At 49.8% G+C, this 16,899-nt stretch overlaps 2 protein-coding genes across 14 annotated transcripts in view; one reads left to right on the top strand and one right to left on the bottom strand.

Moving 5' to 3' along the window:
* Positions 1-144: 144 nt before the first annotated feature.
* Wnt8b (Wnt family member 8B) lies at positions 145-3,623 on the top strand. The gene is made up of 3 exons (XM_048438978.3): positions 145-238; positions 953-1,095; positions 1,256-3,623. The coding sequence occupies exons 1-3, from the start codon at positions 160-162 to the stop codon at positions 1,799-1,801; spliced, it is 768 nt and encodes a 255-aa protein (XP_048294935.2). The 5' UTR covers positions 145-159; the 3' UTR covers positions 1,802-3,623.
* The window catches only part of Sec31b (SEC31 homolog B, COPII component), a 32,369-nt gene continuing 18,976 nt past the window's right edge, over positions 3,507-16,899 (bottom strand). For 10 of the 13 annotated variants that reach the window (XM_087907864.1, XM_087907868.1, XM_087907863.1 and 7 more), the window contains 15 exons: positions 15,125-15,199; positions 14,783-14,884; positions 14,401-14,500; positions 13,704-13,882; positions 13,337-13,463; positions 12,667-12,812; positions 11,435-11,608; positions 10,817-10,978; positions 9,487-9,661; positions 8,424-8,741; positions 8,133-8,191; positions 7,776-7,901; positions 7,407-7,517; positions 6,895-6,966; positions 5,456-6,704 (listed from right to left, as the gene is read on the bottom strand). In XM_087907864.1, coding sequence (XP_087763990.1) covers positions 6,525-6,704; positions 6,895-6,966; positions 7,407-7,517; positions 7,776-7,901; positions 8,133-8,191; positions 8,424-8,741; positions 9,487-9,661; positions 10,817-10,978; positions 11,435-11,608; positions 12,667-12,812; positions 13,337-13,463; positions 13,704-13,882; positions 14,401-14,500; positions 14,783-14,884; positions 15,125-15,199 — 2,106 coding nt within the window. In that variant the 3' untranslated portion in view covers positions 5,456-6,524. Of the gene's footprint in view, positions 4,352-5,455; positions 6,705-6,894; positions 6,967-7,406; positions 7,518-7,775; positions 7,902-8,132; positions 8,192-8,423; positions 8,742-9,486; positions 9,662-10,816; positions 10,979-11,434; positions 11,609-12,666; positions 12,813-13,336; positions 13,469-13,703; positions 13,883-14,400; positions 14,501-14,782; positions 14,885-15,124; positions 15,200-16,899 lie in introns of those variants that run through there. The other 3 variants (XM_048439169.3, XM_048439172.3, XM_087907866.1) reach the window with 3 other exon arrangements.

Below are 16,899 nucleotides of genomic sequence, written 5' to 3'. Positions count from 1 at the left end.
AGTAGAGCTGAGGAGGGTGCCTGTGACTGTGGCGGTAAGAGAAAGTAGCACATTAGCATTTCTTCGGGCTGCAACCTCTTCTTCTAACCCTCGAGGGACTTTGGCTCCCCAGCTAACCGGGAGACAGCGTTTGTACACGCCATCAGCTCTGCTGGAGTCATGTACACCCTGACGAGAAACTGCAGCCTTGGAGACTTTGACAACTGTGGCTGTGATGACTCCCGAAATGGACAACTGGGTGAGTAGAAATGTGGGAATGGGGAGCGTTGTGTTCACTAACATAACGAAAAGCATGGTGGGGACTTGGAGGAATACAACTGTATTCTTCTAAACATGAGGGAAATTCTGCCAGAGCAGGGCGAGCCAGTTCCAGCCCCCACACACTGCAGTGACAACCCTGCTTAAACAGTTTAGGCCTCCTCTCCCCTCAAATTTTCCTTAACTTAAACACAATAAGAAGGGAATCGTATGTAGACTCACAGGGGGACTTCTCCTGTTGCCTTGTCCTGTGCTCATCCCTCATCCCACGATTTTCCATGGCCTTCCACATCCTCTGGGCCCTTTCACTCCATTTCCGGCTTCGTGTCTTCCTGTTATCTCTGTTTAGTTCCTCTTCCTCTCGCAAAGAGTTGAACTCTTGTCCCTTCCCAGACTCCAACCGCCTACCCACCAGACACGTGCACCCTCCTGCGGAGAAGCATGCAGGCAGAATCCATGTGCCAACTAGTTCTGTCAACTAGGCCTGAGAGGGGATTGGCTCAGGCTGAAAGAGGACAGAAAAGGTGGTAAAAACGAATCAGGATTGAAACTAATCCAGAAACATGGCACTCAACCAACCTTAACCCTTTCCTATTCCAGAGTCTCCTCCACAGATCCCACCACTCTACCCAATTAGAAACAGGAGTCCCGGAAGTTGTAGACTTAATGGCCTTTCCTGCCCCTGCCTTTATAGGAGGCCAAGGCTGGCTCTGGGGAGGCTGCAGTGACAACGTGGGCTTCGGAGAAGCAATTTCCAAGCAGTTTGTGGATGCCCTGGAGACAGGACAGGATGCCCGGGCAGCCATGAATCTGCACAACAATGAGGCTGGCCGTAAGGTGAGTCCTGCAGCCCTTTACTAGACAGCTGGCTTCATCCACTCCCAGCTCCAACACCTCGGTTCTTTAACAGACTCTACCCAATCGACTGGCTACTCCCTAGCTAGGCTCTTTGCAATTCCTCCGGGCTGGGACGGCTTACGCGCAGCTCTTTCCCCAGGCGGTCAAGGGCACCATGAAACGCACGTGCAAGTGCCACGGCGTGTCTGGCAGCTGCACCACGCAGACGTGCTGGTTGCAGCTGCCGGAGTTCCGGGAGGTGGGCGCGCACCTGAAGGAGAAGTATCACGCGGCGCTCAAGGTGGACCTGCTCCAGGGCGCGGGCAACAGCGCGGCGGGCCGTGGCGCCATCGCCGACACCTTCCGGTCCATCTCCACGCGCGAGCTGGTGCACCTAGAGGACTCCCCCGACTACTGCCTGGAGAACAAGACCCTGGGGCTGCAAGGCACCGAGGGCCGAGAGTGTCTGCGGCGCGGACGCGCCCTGGGCCGCTGGGAGCGGCGCAGCTGCCGCCGACTGTGCGGGGACTGCGGGCTGGCGGTGGAGGAGCGCCGCACCGAGACGGTGTCCAGCTGCAACTGCAAGTTTCACTGGTGCTGCGCGGTCCGCTGCGAGCAGTGCCGCCGGCGGGTCACCAAGTACTTCTGCAGCCGTGCCGAGAGGCCGCCGAGAGGCGCTGCGCACAAACCTGGGAAGAAACCCTAAGGGTCTCCTCCTGCCTCCTTCCCTGTTCGTCCCCGGAAATAGAGGGACCCAGATTGGGGACCTCGCACTCCCTAGCCCAGCGATCCTGACAGGCAGAGGCCGCGGTCTCCATCGAGTGCCACTTCTAAACTGTTTCCCGGATTCCTCTGCATGGTCTTCGTAGCTCACTCTTAGGTCTCAAAACTGTTCTAAAATTCTGCACAGTTCCTGAGAGAAGGACGAAAACAGGCGATTCTCCTCACCTCACCCTACCCTACCCCGGACCCGAGCTGTCTTAATGCTGGACCTAGTTTACCGGGCCGGGCTGAGGAAAGAACCCTCTCAGATACGCAGAGTCCAGGTAAAGACATGGCCCTTCTGCCCACCTCAGCTGCACCTCCCTCCCAGGAACGAGAGCCTCTAGGGCCTACAGTCTAGACGTAGATCCCGAGGTTGACGCCTCAGGAATCTAACACTTTGTCTTCCCATTTCTCTACTTGCCTGGAAAAAAAAACCAAAACAAACAAAAAAACGGGGAACAAGAAAGCATTTGAATATGGGGACGAGGTAACCCCAGAGCCCACGTCACTGATGGACTTCATCAGCTGAGCAGTGACCTTCCTAAACACCAAAGAAGATCCAGGCACACGCAGGAGGTCTGGGTGGTAGAGGGCGGCAGTGGGCAGGTTGGCGATCCTTTCCGGGCCACAGCAGTCTTCTGTGCCTTGTCTCCTCCTCCAAAGGAGCTGAGACACTCTGAGCCAAGACAGGTAAATCAAGACAACTTTTGGGTCTGTACCTGGGAAGGCAGGGTCTAGGGAGGAGGAGCCCCGCCCCAACACCTGGTTCTCAAATGGGCAGGATTCAGAACCTTGGATGCTTTCCTGGATAAGTAATCCCCCTGCTATGAAACTGTTGCTAATAGGATGTTCAGATCCCTTGACCTTTTAATTTATTTCAGTCTCTGATACGTGCCCCTCCCCTCAAATCCTGAACTCACTGGGATGGTGAGGGGGAAGGCAAAGTTGAAACTTAACTTCTAAGCTCTCTCTCCTCCCTCCCACTTTGGCAGGATACCATCTCCCTGGAGCCTCCCCTGATGGCCTAAGTAGTTAGCTTGATTTGACTGAGGTTAATCTGCCAGGGATTAGTAAATCACCCACGTAAACCTTCCACTTGGAAGCCATAAGCTTGCTGCTTCTGGATCTGAGGTTCTTTTCTCGGAGAAGGGCAGTCAGTCTAGCAGGGGCTTGTTTTGAGATAGGGACTTGGCAACAGGTGAGCCAGCTCAGCCCAGACCTTCCCCATAGCTGCTGCCACCCTAGGCTAGTCCTGGGTGTGGGCAGCCACAACATTTCTGGAGCAGAGCCAGCCAAATTCTTTACTTCATTCCCTTTCTCCTAAAAGAAGAGCTGAGCTCGCAATGCCAAAGCCCCGGGGGCTGCCCTGAAGAGTAGACTGCCTCTGGCACTGGCCAAGTCAGACCACTATGCAATTTCTGGTCCTGTCAACACTTAATTGGGGGCGTTTTTCTCTTCTTTAACAGGGGATCCACTTCTCCTGCAGCTCTATCAGTAAAGGGCTCTTTTTTTCCTCCCTCAGTTTTTATCTGTGCCTTCTTAGTCTCCCAAGTTATCCTTTCTTTTCCCAAATCAAGCAACAGTATAGTTAATCCCACGGTCTCGCCCGACAGTTACTTGTACAGAAGAAAGTGTGGCAATGCGACTGAAAACTAAAGATTCAGTGTTGGAAAGTAAAGCTGCATTTTCCAGAGCACTCAGCATGAAGTAGAAGCACCGTGCTTCAAATTTCAGAACTTTAAAGTCGGACTCTAAACTCTAAACACTGTCATTTCTTTCGTTGGTTGCTTTGTATTTGCAAGCAGGTATGACTGACATCCAGTTGATCCCAGTTCTATAAAGAAATACTGCTCCCTATACACTCCGCCTTCATGCACTCTTCATGCAGAGGACCCTGGAGTGGAGATGGCTAGCAACACCATCAGCATCCCTCAGTTCAAGGCTTCTTGGCTTCACTAAATCTCTGTGGCTCTGCAGACAACTCTAGACTGCTGATGGGAAGGCTAGGCAGCTCTGAAGTCCGCTAGTCAAACCTTTTCTCTACACATTTGAACTGAAAGGCCCAACAGGCTTGTAAGTTAGTGTGGGGTGGCACAGTCACCCAGGCCCCTTCCCTCCTGTGTGCTCTCAAGGAGCCCATCTGTCTCCGTCTGAGGACAGAAGTAGAGGAGGCCTTGAGAGAACACTGGGTGGGGTGAGCAAAACACTGTCTCTTTCCTGCCCCTGGCCTGTGAGCCTACACATAAGCAGGCTTTCTTTTCTTTAAAAGAATCCCAGCCTCACTTGGCCTTAGGAGCAGGTCAGTGCAAAGAGAGAAAGGGTCGTCCTTGGCAAGCTGGTAGCGCGGGTGGTGGTGGGAGGGAGGGCAGGCCGGGGCACTCGCCTATTGTCGGTCTGGATTGGATGCTTCCAGTCATTCGTTTCCTTTTAATTAACCCACATTCCTGGAGGAGAAATATTTATGTTGGCTCCCATAGAGGCAATCCTCAGACTGGAAAGAAGAGGGAAGAAAGCCTGTCTTAGCAAAACAATATCTCTAAAGAGCTCAAGAAGAGAAAATAGGGGAACAAAATGCCATTAAAACAGCCTTCTACCCCCGCTGGAGTCAATGAAAACTTCATTTCACATGTTAATCCGCCACTCCGCCCCCTTCTCTCCTCACAACACCTTTTCCGAAAGTGTTTGGGAAAAGTCTCCGCAGTCAGTACACAGCTCCCTGCAGCTCAGACTTCTCCTTGTGTTAGTTCAGGGCCCCAAGTGGGGCTCTTGCTCCAGCAGCAGCCCCCACCCCTTTAATTTAAACAAAGACTTCAGAGTTCATCAACCTCCCACTGAAATTCACAGCTGCTGAACAAACTAATCCCCTCTCCCGGCCTTTCTTCCCTTCAATGGGCTCTTGGCTTCAAAGACACTTTGGGAAAGGACTTTGCTGGGGCTCACACTGCTTCATCAATAGAAGTTAGCACAAGTATTATCTGAAGAGCAAGTGGCTTTACAAACAAATACTGCCTAACAATCCCTTCCTCCCAAACACACACATCTAGCCTGCAGACATGATGGGATCGACAACAGGATTAGGGCTGCTACCCCCTGGCTTCACACCCAGGCCCTTTGTGCAGCTGAGCTGGGCCCTGAAGTGGTGTGGGGGAAACCCTGCAGCTAACTGTCAGGCACAGATGGAGACAGTCAGAAGGACAGACAGACAGACAGACAAACAGACACACACAAACACAGCAGTGTGCCTACAGACATTGCCAGGAAAGGCCTGCAGTACAAGTCCATGAGACTACAGATAAAAAAAATTATTTTCTTGGGGTGGAGAGATGGCTGCTTTTCCAAAGGACATGGGTTCAATTCCCAGCACCCACTAGGTGACCTCTTCTCGTTTTTGTAGGCACCAAGTACTAAACGTAATACACAGAATATATGTAGGTTAAAACATTCATACACATAAATTTTTAAAAGTTCTTTCCCTCCACATTTTAGTTCTTATCTCTCCCCAGAACTCTCTCCTGCCTGCCTTAGTACAGGAAGCAAGACCTCCCAGTTTAGCCAGGGAAACATCAGCAAAGAAGGACCCAGAGGAGACGAGGACTGGGAAAGGACTTCGGAAAGCAGATAAGTTTATTGCACTGTTTAAGAGGTCAGCATGAAAACGTGGCCAGAGAAAGCAGTTTGGAGACATAAGGCAGCGGAGGGGAAGCCGGGCTCTGATTTCAGAACTGGCCTTAAAAATCAGACTGGATAGTTTAAGATCTAGGGCCAGGCTCAAGCCTAGGGTCAAGGGTCAGCCTCTACAGCAGTGGTTCTCAACCTTGCTCATGCCACGACCATTAATGCAGTTCCTCAGTGTGATGCCCTAACTATAAAATTATTTTCCTGCTACTTCATAATTAATTCTGCTACTGTTATGAATTGTAATTAATATCTTTTCCCATGGCCTTAGGGATCCCTGTGAAAGAGTCACTCAACTCCCAAATGGGTCGTGACCCCAGGTTGAGGGCTGCTGCTCTACAGGCTTCTACCTCACAGTCTCAACCAAGGCACTGCACCTCCTCCACTTACCACCCAACCCTGCCAGCTCTGAGGAATGCTAAGACATGGGAAGTTCCATTTTTAAAGGGCCAGTTTCTTCTCTTGATTTTGCTCAATACCCACACCCAATCCTCATGTCCATGACTTGTTGAAAAAGTGAACATTAACCAATTCTCTCCAGATCCCTGAGGCTGCAATAAATGTGAACCTTAAAATATAAAGACAGAGGCAGGGGGAAGTACAGTTAGAGAAAGAACAAAAAAAAGAGCTATCAGATGAGTCATGGCAGAGACAGACTGAACTAATGACACGTTTCCCTCTCTGAAGCCATCCAAACAGAATATGCCTGTGTGAAACATTCTGGTGCAGGCCCTGCAGGACTGCCATTAGGGAAAGTAACACTTGACTCCACTCTACCTCCCAGGCTGAAAGGCCAAGAAAAAGCCCCAGGTGGGCAGGCAAAGGGTAAGAAGCAGGCACTCAGCTGGTTGGAGCCAAGCCCTCAGTCTCATATACCAAGCAGCAAGGGAAGAGGACTGGGAGCTAAACACAGTCCGCTGAGAAACTCCCCCTTGCCACCAGGAGCTCAAGAAGAGCAGAAATGGCCTCCTGGTAGAGTGGCTGCTGGCTCAGCCCTGCAGCTTGTGTGCGATGGTGAGAACAGCCTTTAGGACAGGCATGAAGCTGGATACCTCGCTAAAGCTGCTGCAGCCTGCCACCTGCGCATGCACTGCCAGTCCCTGTTCAAAGTGGCCTGCATCCACACATCGGGCAACTTCATGGAGCCCGGCCAGGACGTGCGGTGAGAGCTGTGGAGGGATTGACCCTTAGATTAGATGAGTCCAGCCCAGCCCCGACCCTGACAGTATCAGAGGACTCGAGTCCCAGACCCACGTTCAGGAAGATGGCTCTGCGACTCATGGAAGGGGCACTGGACCTCCTCTGAGTGTGGGTGGCAGTGGGGAGGCCCCAGGCAGAGGCAGTCAGTCAGGTACTTACTGTCCCCTCGCAGAGTTTTTCATATAGACATTCTAGACGTTGGGCTGCCTCCTCCAACTTCTTTTTTGTTTTCTGCAGGGAGAAAAAAATGAACTCTGACCCTCCCCTAAGGCTCACACTGCACCGCACTATAAACACCCATGAGACACAACAGCTAGAATGGCCGGCACAGTGCCATTTCCTTTATTTCACAGATGAAGCAGAGGCCCAAAGATGGCAAGAGACTTGCTCAGCTGACACAGCTAGTGAGTGAATGGCAGTCTTCTCTGCCAACTCCACCCATTTTCTAATACATCTTGCTATTGTAAATCCCGATGCTCTTTGGCCCTGCTATTGAGAAATGGGACTTAGGGCAGACTCCAAGCCCTCCCCTACTTCATTTGAACATCAAAGAAGTACAAGATACAATCCGTGTGTTGGGGACAGTAAGAACCTCCCTCTGTGGCACTGGAAGCCTACTGAGCATGCTGTAGGAGGCGCTGTAGGAGGCGCTGTAGGAAGGTGGGACTCACCAGGTCAGTGGCAGACAGGGAACAACGCTGAAGAAGAGCCTCAAAACTGTCCTTCAAGCACTGGTGTTCTGGGGGCAGCTCCTTCTTTTCCATCTTCCCAGGAGGCAGCTTCTGAAGTTGTTAATGAGGAAACCGTGAGGAATAACTGGAGGCAAGCTGTCCTCATGTCTTCCCTAAGGCTTAGTCCCCCGTGACTTAAGGCCCTGCTTCCCATCAAGGCAGAGCTGAGAGCCACCTCTCGCCTTCTCTGCAGGAAGGACATCCTCAGGCTCAAAGGTTACTTCTACCTTGAACAAGGAATCCAGTTTCTAGGATCTCACTTTTCTTGCCCAAGTAGTGCTGGAAAGCATCTCAGCGGTGGGGACTCACCTGCAGGCTGCGTTCTCTAGGGGCTCCTGGAGGAGACCAGCTTACACTAGAGGCCTGTCGTGGCTGGGGGCCAAGGCTCCTGACTGGAGCCGTAATTGGTGCTGGAGGCACAACTGTCTCAGGCAACTAGCGAGATAAAGAGAAACATATGAGGGAAGCAGGAGACACTACAGCTCTGATTTTGAACAAGAGACAGCATGGTGAGTAGGGAACCGGGAAACAGAAAGATGTGTGTGGGAGAAGAAGGAGCTGCTGAGAGGCAGAGACGAACTCTGGGAAGAGTAAAAACGAGAAGAGTGGCCCTGAAATCCTAATGAACTAACAAGTGGGTCACTGGGTAGGGAAAGATGCGGTGACCTTTTTCCTCTGGAGGTTTTCCCGGGTGGCTGGAGCAACTTGCCAGGCATCCTGGGGTCCTAAGGAACAAAAAATGGGGGATCTTAGTGACATGGTTAAGGACCTTAGAAATGTTTATCTAAAAGCTGGGAAGGTTATTTCAGAGTTTGTCATACCTCCCTCTGTACACCAATCACACTCCTAGCTGACAGGGGCCTTAGAAGAAGAAAGACTCCCAAAGCAGGGGTAGGAACGGGAGGAGAGGATGCAATGACCCCCCCGCCAGGAAGAAGCTATGGAAAGAAGACTGACCTGGAGGAGGAGGAGGCAAGATGCCAGTGCTCGGGAGAGTACTGGAGCACGAAGCCCCTGGCCCTCCAGGAGGATAGGCCATGGAGAACCTGACAGGACAGGCTAAAGGCAGGGAGCTCAGCGGGTTGGGACCTGGTGGTCCCACAGGAGGCAGAGGGAGCAGTCTAGCCGTCTCGGGCAGCAGGGGGGAGCCGGGCTGCACGGTGTCTGGGGATGCCATGAGCGGAAGGGGACAAGGGAGAGGCCATGTTCCAGAGAACCCAGCCGGGTTTGCAGCTTGAACACTCGGTCCTCCTAATAGCGGCAGCTGGGATAAAGCTGAAGGAGAGCAGACATGGAAAATTCATCATCAGACCTGATTTCGGGAGAGACTCGCAGAGTGTCATAGAGGGCAGTCAGCACCGCGAGAATAAACGTGTGCTGTATGGTGTGATGGCGACGGCGCACAGTGTAGTGACACCTGGGGGGCGGAGGAAGGGCTTTTGAGACCAGGAGTTTGAAACCAAGGAAGAATCCATCCCCCCAAAAATTGTAAACCCACAACTGATAATAACAAGGAATGGCTAGCACATGCAGAGAGAAATCTACAGTTTTCACAGTGCTTTTAACTGTAGTCCTTATTTGACTCTCAAAATAATATTAGTGATTTTAGACGACGGATGTAACTACTTTGATATATTGACCAGAGAGAAAAACAGACACAGAGACAGAGAGACACACACACACAGAGACAACATGAGAGGGATTCAGTAAAAGACACTATTAGGAGTTCAGACTTCAATCTCAAAGCAATTTCCTCAAATAGGAATTGTAAAAAGTTATTAAAAAGACAAAACAAGCTGGGTATACTCCTGTAATTCCAGCACTTGGGAGAAGCAGAAGGATCAGTTTGAGGTCATCCTTAGCTACACAGCAATTTTGAGGCTAGCCTGGGCTACACAAGACCCTGTTCCCAAACAAAACAATGTTCTCTCTGGGCATTGTCAGCATGGACTGAGGAGGCAGTATGTCTGTCTTTCCTGAAACCTCCTTAGTCTGCCAGAAGAGAGCTTCACTTACTCACCGGGCCTTATTTCAGGGCCAAAATGCAGAGGTAGAGTTGCCTGGGGCCCAGGTACCCTGTAGTCACCTGTAGATGGTGACTGTGAACCCTGAGAAGGGCTGGGATGGGAGAGTGTGAAGGGTATCACTAATGATGGCTGAGCTGGGGCCCTTGGCCCTCCAGATGGGGCTGGGACCTGTGAAGAGAGGAAAGGGCCAGGGAGCTGGTACGGTACAGACGTTTCTTCCAGGCACCCTCTCCAGAGCAACACCAGGGTCAAGCCTAAGTTTTTCCATACAAAATGCCAGATTCTCAGTCCTCTACTTCCCACCCATTATTCCTCTATTTAACTCCATCCCAAGACTACAACCCATTGAAGTTTTAGTGGTTCCTCAAAAAGCTGTTGTTTCCTCCTTTTTTGGGGGAGGGGGGTGGGTTTGCACATCTGTCCCCTGTGCCTGAAACAGACTTAATGTGCTCACTCCCTTGTCCAAACAAATTAATCTTTAGTATCAAATCAAGGGCTGATGAGATAGCTTGATATACATGGTAGGGAAGGAGAGAACTGGTTCCCACAGTTTGTCCTCTGACTCCTACACATGCATACGGCATATATGCATCCCCACACATGTACATATGTGTGTGTGCACGTGCACACATACACACAGAGGAAATTTCTTTTTCTTCTATATAGTCACATAACACTCTGCCCATACTGAATCATGACTATTCTGAATTCTACTACATTCTCAAATACATCTGTGGTGGTTTGAAAGAAAATGGTCCCCAAAGGGAATGACATTATTAGAAAGTGTGGCTTTGTTGGAGTAGGGTGACCTTGTTGGAGGAAGTGTGTCACTGTGGGGGTGGTCTTTGAGGTCTCATTTGCTCAAGCTATACTCAGTGTAGTACACAGTTTACTTCCTGTTGCCTGTAGATTCAGATGTAAACTCTCAGCTCCTTCTCCAGTGTCATTGTCTGCCTGCATGATTCCATGTCCCGACATGATGATAATGGACTAAACCTCTGAACTGTAAGCCACTTTAATTAAATGTTTTCCTTTATAAGAGTTTCTTTGGTCATGGTGTTTCTTCACAGCAATAGAAACCCTAACTAAGACAACTTCTATCTTTCTACTAGATGAACTACTTGAGGACAATGATTATAGTTTGTGTCTCTTATATTCTAATATCCTAGTGTTTGTTCAACAAACAGTTACTAGAAAAATAACTGAAAGCTAGGAATTTTCAGCTGGTTTTGTTCACTAAAATATTTCAAGTGTCTATAACCATGCCTGGTACATAAACATTTCTGAACAGATGAATAAATGAATTAACAAATAAGTTCTTACCTGGTGACGAGACTGGGAACCCATTCTGTATGATAACGTCTCTTTTGGGTGGAGGGTAGTTCCCACAGCAACCCGGGGAAAAGGGAAAGTTGGAGCCTGTTGGCCCAGGACAGCAGAACCTTGGGCATGAAAAAGCCGATCTCTCAGCTGCTGAACTGCTGGCTAAAGTTGTAGTAAGGAAGCGCTGTTAGGAAACTAAAACAAGTGCACATCTTCTTACAAGCTCGGCCTCAGTCAACAAGCTTTGGATTACTCTCTCTATTCCTCAGTAACCTCAAGAGACCCAAGGTTCCCTAATCCCTGTCCCACACTTCTCTCGGCCAGGAGTGCCCTACAGGCACTTCTCTTTGAAGGTCCAGCTCAACTGTTTAAGCACGGAACACCTTCCTTCACTCCCCTAGAGAAATTGCCTCTTCCCCGAGGTGCCACAGTGCTCAGTGTAATCTTCTGTTATGACTCTGTAAGTCACTGACCTGATCTCTCCCACCAGATTGCGAGCTGCCTAAGGGATCTTATTTCTCCAGGAGCTGCGGCCTTAGCACAGTGCCTAAAGCATGCATGTGCTCAGTGTTAGATAAAGGAATAAGATGATGTGGCCTTTATCATGGCCACTCTCACCTGGATGCAGTCACTGGGTAGGAAGCTCATGGCAATGGCCAGACTACCCTGGGCTGCCAGGAGATTGGCATACTGGGTGAGCCTGTAGGTTGTGGCAGGACCTGGGCTCACTTTGTCAGAACCCTGCAGTAGCTCCAAGCTCCTGATAAGGACCATCACCTTCTCCATCAGGTCCTACAGGGACAAGGATGAAGGTGATCAAAACGTCTTCCAAGTACATCTTGCTCTGTCCAGGTGGCTCACCCAGGAAGATCATACCATGGAAAGGAGAGCACCTGGACACGCCATGATGAAGGCAGCAGACAATCACTTGTAAGAGACATGATAGAGGAGGTCTCACTTCCTAGCCTGTTAAGACTGGGATTGATGGGCTGCATCCAGGCCTTGGATTCTTATGCCCCTCTGTCTCTTCTTAACACTTTTGGTCCCTTTCTGCTAGTGTGTCATCAACCAGACTCTGCTATACTAATTGTTTCCTGTGAGTCTCTAGTCTCCTCACATGGCTATGATTTCACCTTCTCTGCTTACCCACAGAGCACCTGATACTGTTCAGATCTATAGAATGTCTCACAGAAACTACTAATCAAATATTAAATTGACTTGTATGATGAACCCTTGAATGGGAAAGGCTTATGAAGGCTCATGCCCAAGCTCGGCATCCCAAGGGAATAAAGTGGTGAGTCCATCCTTGGAGAAGGCATCTTGGTGCGGGAGAATTGTCTATATTCTGTCAATGTTTTAAATAAACACTGACTGGCCAGGCAGGAAGCACAGGCAGGTCAACCAGACAGGAAGTAGAGGTGGAGCAAAGAGAAGAGGAGTATTCTTGGAAGCAGGAAGCTCCCTCTGCACTCCTGCCCAGACTCCTAAGAAGCAAGATGTGAGCTGCCCTCCTGAGAAAGGTACCAAGCCATGTGGCTAACATAGATAAGAATAATGGGTTAATATAATCTACAAGAGCTAATAAGTAGCTTGAGCTAATGGGCCAATCAGTTTTATAACTTATGGAGATCTCTGTATGATTTTCTTTGGGACTTGCCAGCTGTGGGGTACCGGGTGGGACAAAAACCCCAACAAGCCGGCCCTCATATTACACATTTGATACGGAGGGCTCTGTTCTTCCTAATACTCGGCTCTAAATGGCTCACTTCTCTTATCTGCACAACCCTACCACTAGGGATATATCTCTGCGAAGAGCCTGGAGTGGCCAGAGCCCTGCAGAGAAGAGGTACCTGCAGAGCCAGGGGGCAGGAGGCTGGCTGGAATTTTGCCCAACTCTCTACCAGCCGCTCCACACTTCCTGAGCACACGTAGCAGAGTCTGGCTTCAGAGGTGAGTGCCCTGCCTCCCTCCTGCTCCAGTCGAGTTCCCAGCATGTCTGTGGAGAGAGGCAGACTCAATTAACAGCACGGCTTCCCTGTGCTGTTCTTCCTTGACTGGAAACAAGCGGACTACTGTGAGCTCTGATGCGAGAGTCTAGAACAGCTGGTGAGGAGCACACACTGCTCTTCTACAGGGTGAGGCTTCAATTCCCAGAGCCCACACAGCAGCTCACAACTACCTACAACTTCAGTTCAGGGGATCTGCCTACTTCCGTCTTCCATGGAGACCAGGCATACACATTCACTTATATACATGTAAGCAAAATATCCATACACATAAATAAAAATAAAAACAAAATCTTTTAAGGAAAAGCTAACTTAGATTAACCTTGCTCTACAGAGAAAAGCAAAGGACTTGCCACAGATGTGACAGTGGAATAGAGAACACCCGCGACACTCCAGGAAATGAGAGGCTACCAACCATCCTTGTCTCCTGACTGAGCCCGCTCCAGGGTCCAGGCTGATGGACCCTTGCCTCCTCCTTGCATAAGTCTGTTGACATGTGCTGGGTCACACTCACCACAGAGCTCAGGGAACGTCTCTGGTCCTGAGTATGTCAGTAGTAAGGCCAGTGCTTCTTTCCAGTTCTTCAGGCTGCAGGCACATACCAGGTCTCTCCAATTCTTCTTTACAACACAGGCGAGAAGCTGTACTGGGCAGAAAGAGAGAGACCCTCCGCCTTCCACCCAGCACAATCAGTAGCTGTCACATGCAGGGATGTTCTAAGAAAGCCACTCATGTCAGAACCCTCAGCAGGGCTGGCAATGAAGTAGAGGCTGTTAGCATAGGGAGGCAGTGGACTCCAAACACCAGGCCCAAGGCATGGGCCTCCACTTGTCCAGGCCCAGGCAATCCCATTCCTTCCTCTCCTGCGTGATTGGCAATACCGGAGAGATTCTGGTTCTCCTCTTGGCCAAGTAGTGCTCTTGTGTCCACTTCAGCAGCTCTGCACCCCCAGCCTGAGCCAGGATGATGGCATCAGCAAAGCGTTCTTCCTTCAAACACAGCTCCACGGCAGACCGAAGCTCCCCGAGCAGCAGGGCCTGGCTCAGGAGTCCATCAGAGTCTGCACACAGAGCCCCCCACCCCATTAGCCGGCCCTCACACCCTACGTCTTGTCCCCCAGCCTGCATTACCTCCCCCTTTGGTTTCAACTTTTCAAAGAAGGCTGAGGATGTGTTTGGAGGCCTGTCTGCAAACTCTAATTCAGTCTGCCTGGCTCCACGAAACTCCCACGTTTCATTTCTGGGCAACAAAACAGTGTCCCAGAGTGTGCTTGTCCAACTGAAACTTTCTAAAATAGGATTCAAAACAGAGAGGGCCTCGTGTGCAGGATCCCAGGCACAATGTGTGCTTGCTTAGCATGGGGAAGGCTGCAGTCGTTTTAACAAGAAAACTAAGGGATGGAAAAAGACCACACTAGAAGGCCATCCATAGGCAGCACCCATCTAGACTCTGACTAGAGAGCACCCTAGTAGGTAAAAGACCTACCTGTAGTTGAGGTTTTAGGTGGGAGGCAGGAGACAAAAAGGGACTCCTTAAACCAAAAACTCTGGGCCCACCTTTTTCCCCAGAGCAGGGTACCTTCTGTTGTGGGGATCTCCCATGGAGTCATGCTCTGAGGAACCAGCTCATCAAAGAAGGCTGAGGATGCAGAGGTTGCCTCGGCAGTGTGTTTGGAGGCCTGCACACAGGAGGACAGATATGACTGCAGGAACCGAAACCAGAAAACAGCACACGTTATCACCAAAGCTCTGCTATCTGAGTCCTAGTGGATAAAACTAAAGAACAGACAAGTAGGTTTGGGAAGTACCCCATGACTCTGTGAACTCCTCTGACTCCAAGAGAGCAAAGACTTCTCCAGAAGCTTACCGAGAACAAGTGAAAGGGCCAGCAAGGAGCACATTCCCTAAAAGGCAGGTCTGCTATGCCACCTCAAGTCAGGTGGCCTGGCCTCCTACCTTACCTTGTGGCAAAAGGTGTGTGGCCCGTCGCTTTTGAGGTCAACTGCCTCAAACTGAGAAGGGCTTCCCCCCAACTTCAAGTCTTTCTTCAAGCATGCGTCCACCTGCGAGGAGAGTTATGAATGCCACCCTTTCAGGGCAGGCTCCCACAAGTCTCTTGCCCCTCCCCCTTGCCCCACCCACTATACTCTCCAAGACTCTTCACCAACTTTTCTGGAGAAAAGGCTAATTCAAGGAAGTAAAATACACATCTGAGGTGAATTATGGCCAGATGACCTGGGGCAGTTCGCCAACAGGGTTATTTGCTCTCTATGGCAGGCATGTTTCAGACGAGAAAGGCTTACCTTCTTCTGAAGCTCATCTTTGCTGAACCCTAATAGCCTGAGGAACTGCAGCCTAGAGTCATGCTCTGAAGTCACCTAAGGACCGAAAAATCCAGAAACATTTTCATTAAATGAGTGTGAATGACCTTTTCCCTATACTACGATGGACAGCTATATGAGTGTACCCTCAAATACGTGCCACCAAACGTACCTTCTCAACAGTGATGTCCCCTTACCTTTCTTACTCACATCTGGTTGCTGGGCTGTGGACAGAATTATCACAACCCTTGGCCACTTCTACATGAGAATTGTACCTTCAGTTGACTCTCTAACCCACTTACCCTGGTAATCTGATGGCTGTCTGGAGACACTACTGCTTGTGATTGATTGGTTACTGCATCTGGTCTGGAACTATGCAACCCATAAACAACTGGCATGGACACCATGTCAGTTTTTTGCCTTCACAGACTCTGGTTACTACTGGGCATATCCCTCCGGGAACTCTGAAACTGACCCTTGGCCTTTCTGCCTGAGCAGTTCCAAGTGAGGGCACCTTAGACATCTGCTTGTGTCCAGCTGGGTCATCTTGCAGCTGGTCTGTGTGGGGAGCGACGGCAACTTTGAATTGCTGCATGAACTACTGAAAAGACTGTAGAGGGTGCCGCTGGCACTGCCCTGTGATAAGCTGTGCTCTGCTCTCCAAACCCTCCGAGGAGACTGACTCCACGTGTAACTACAGTGGTCTTGGGAATCTAAACACCGAGTTGAGAGAACACTGGCAGATGCACACACAGGTACAATGCATAAAGTCAGAGTCCCACTCAGAATCCCAGACACCAAGGGCCAAGAAGCTGGGTCAGCTGACCTCCATTCTTTGTTTCTTCCACAAGGAATAATAGATACTGACTACAATCTTTCTGACAACCTCTTGACTTCCCCCTCCTTCCATGCTATAGTGATATTTTATTTATGTTTTATAAATAAAGTTAGCCTGAAGAGCAGAAGGTAAAACTAAGCCACTAGAGGCCAGACAGTGGTGTCACACACCTTTAATCCTAGGATTTGAGAGACAGAAGCAGATGGATCTCTGTGAGTTCAAGGCCACCCTGGACTACATAAGATCAATGCAACAGATCCAAGTGGTGGTGGCTCACACCTTTAATCCCAGCACTAGAGAGGAATATAAACCTGGATGGGACAGGAACTCACTCTCTCTCAATCTGAGGATTACTTAGAGGTAAGAGCTCTTTACTGGCTTGGTTGCTTTGCTTTTCTGATCTTCATATTGAACCCAATATCTGTCTCTGTGTTTTATTTATTCTTGCTACACTATGCTTTTCTTCGGAAATGGCCCTCCACACCCAGCTTCAGAAACCATCATGATGGACAGTTTTGATATCTTAGGTAACATTTATTCACTTATTTTGTGTGTGTATGTGTATGGGCACATGTGTGTGAATATATGCACATGTGCTTTTATATGTGTTCATGTGTGTGTGTGTGTGTGTGTGTGTGTGTGTGAGAGAGAGAGAGAGAGAGAGAGAGAGAGAAAGAGAAAGAGAGAGAGAGAGAGTTATAGTACCAAGCCTCACGCACTAGGCCAGCACTCTGCCACAAGCTAGTTCTTGCATCTGCTGACAAGCACAAACTCCTCCATGTTATAATTTGACACAGCAAAGACTAGAAATACATCCCTGGTGCTAAAGTAGAGTGGACCAACAGGGACCTGCCCTGGGTTACATCAAACAAACCCCAAAACTCCTTATGTTCATGTATCCCTCCAATGAATCTTCCCT

Source organism: Myodes glareolus, chromosome 7 (assembly GCF_982192425.1).
Source record: "Myodes glareolus chromosome 7, mMyoGla1.1, whole genome shotgun sequence".
NCBI classification, from domain to species: Eukaryota; Metazoa; Chordata; class Mammalia; order Rodentia; family Cricetidae; genus Myodes; species Myodes glareolus.
The sequence above is the reverse complement of the archived record's forward strand: the minus strand, read 5'-3'. Positions and strand labels throughout refer to the sequence as shown.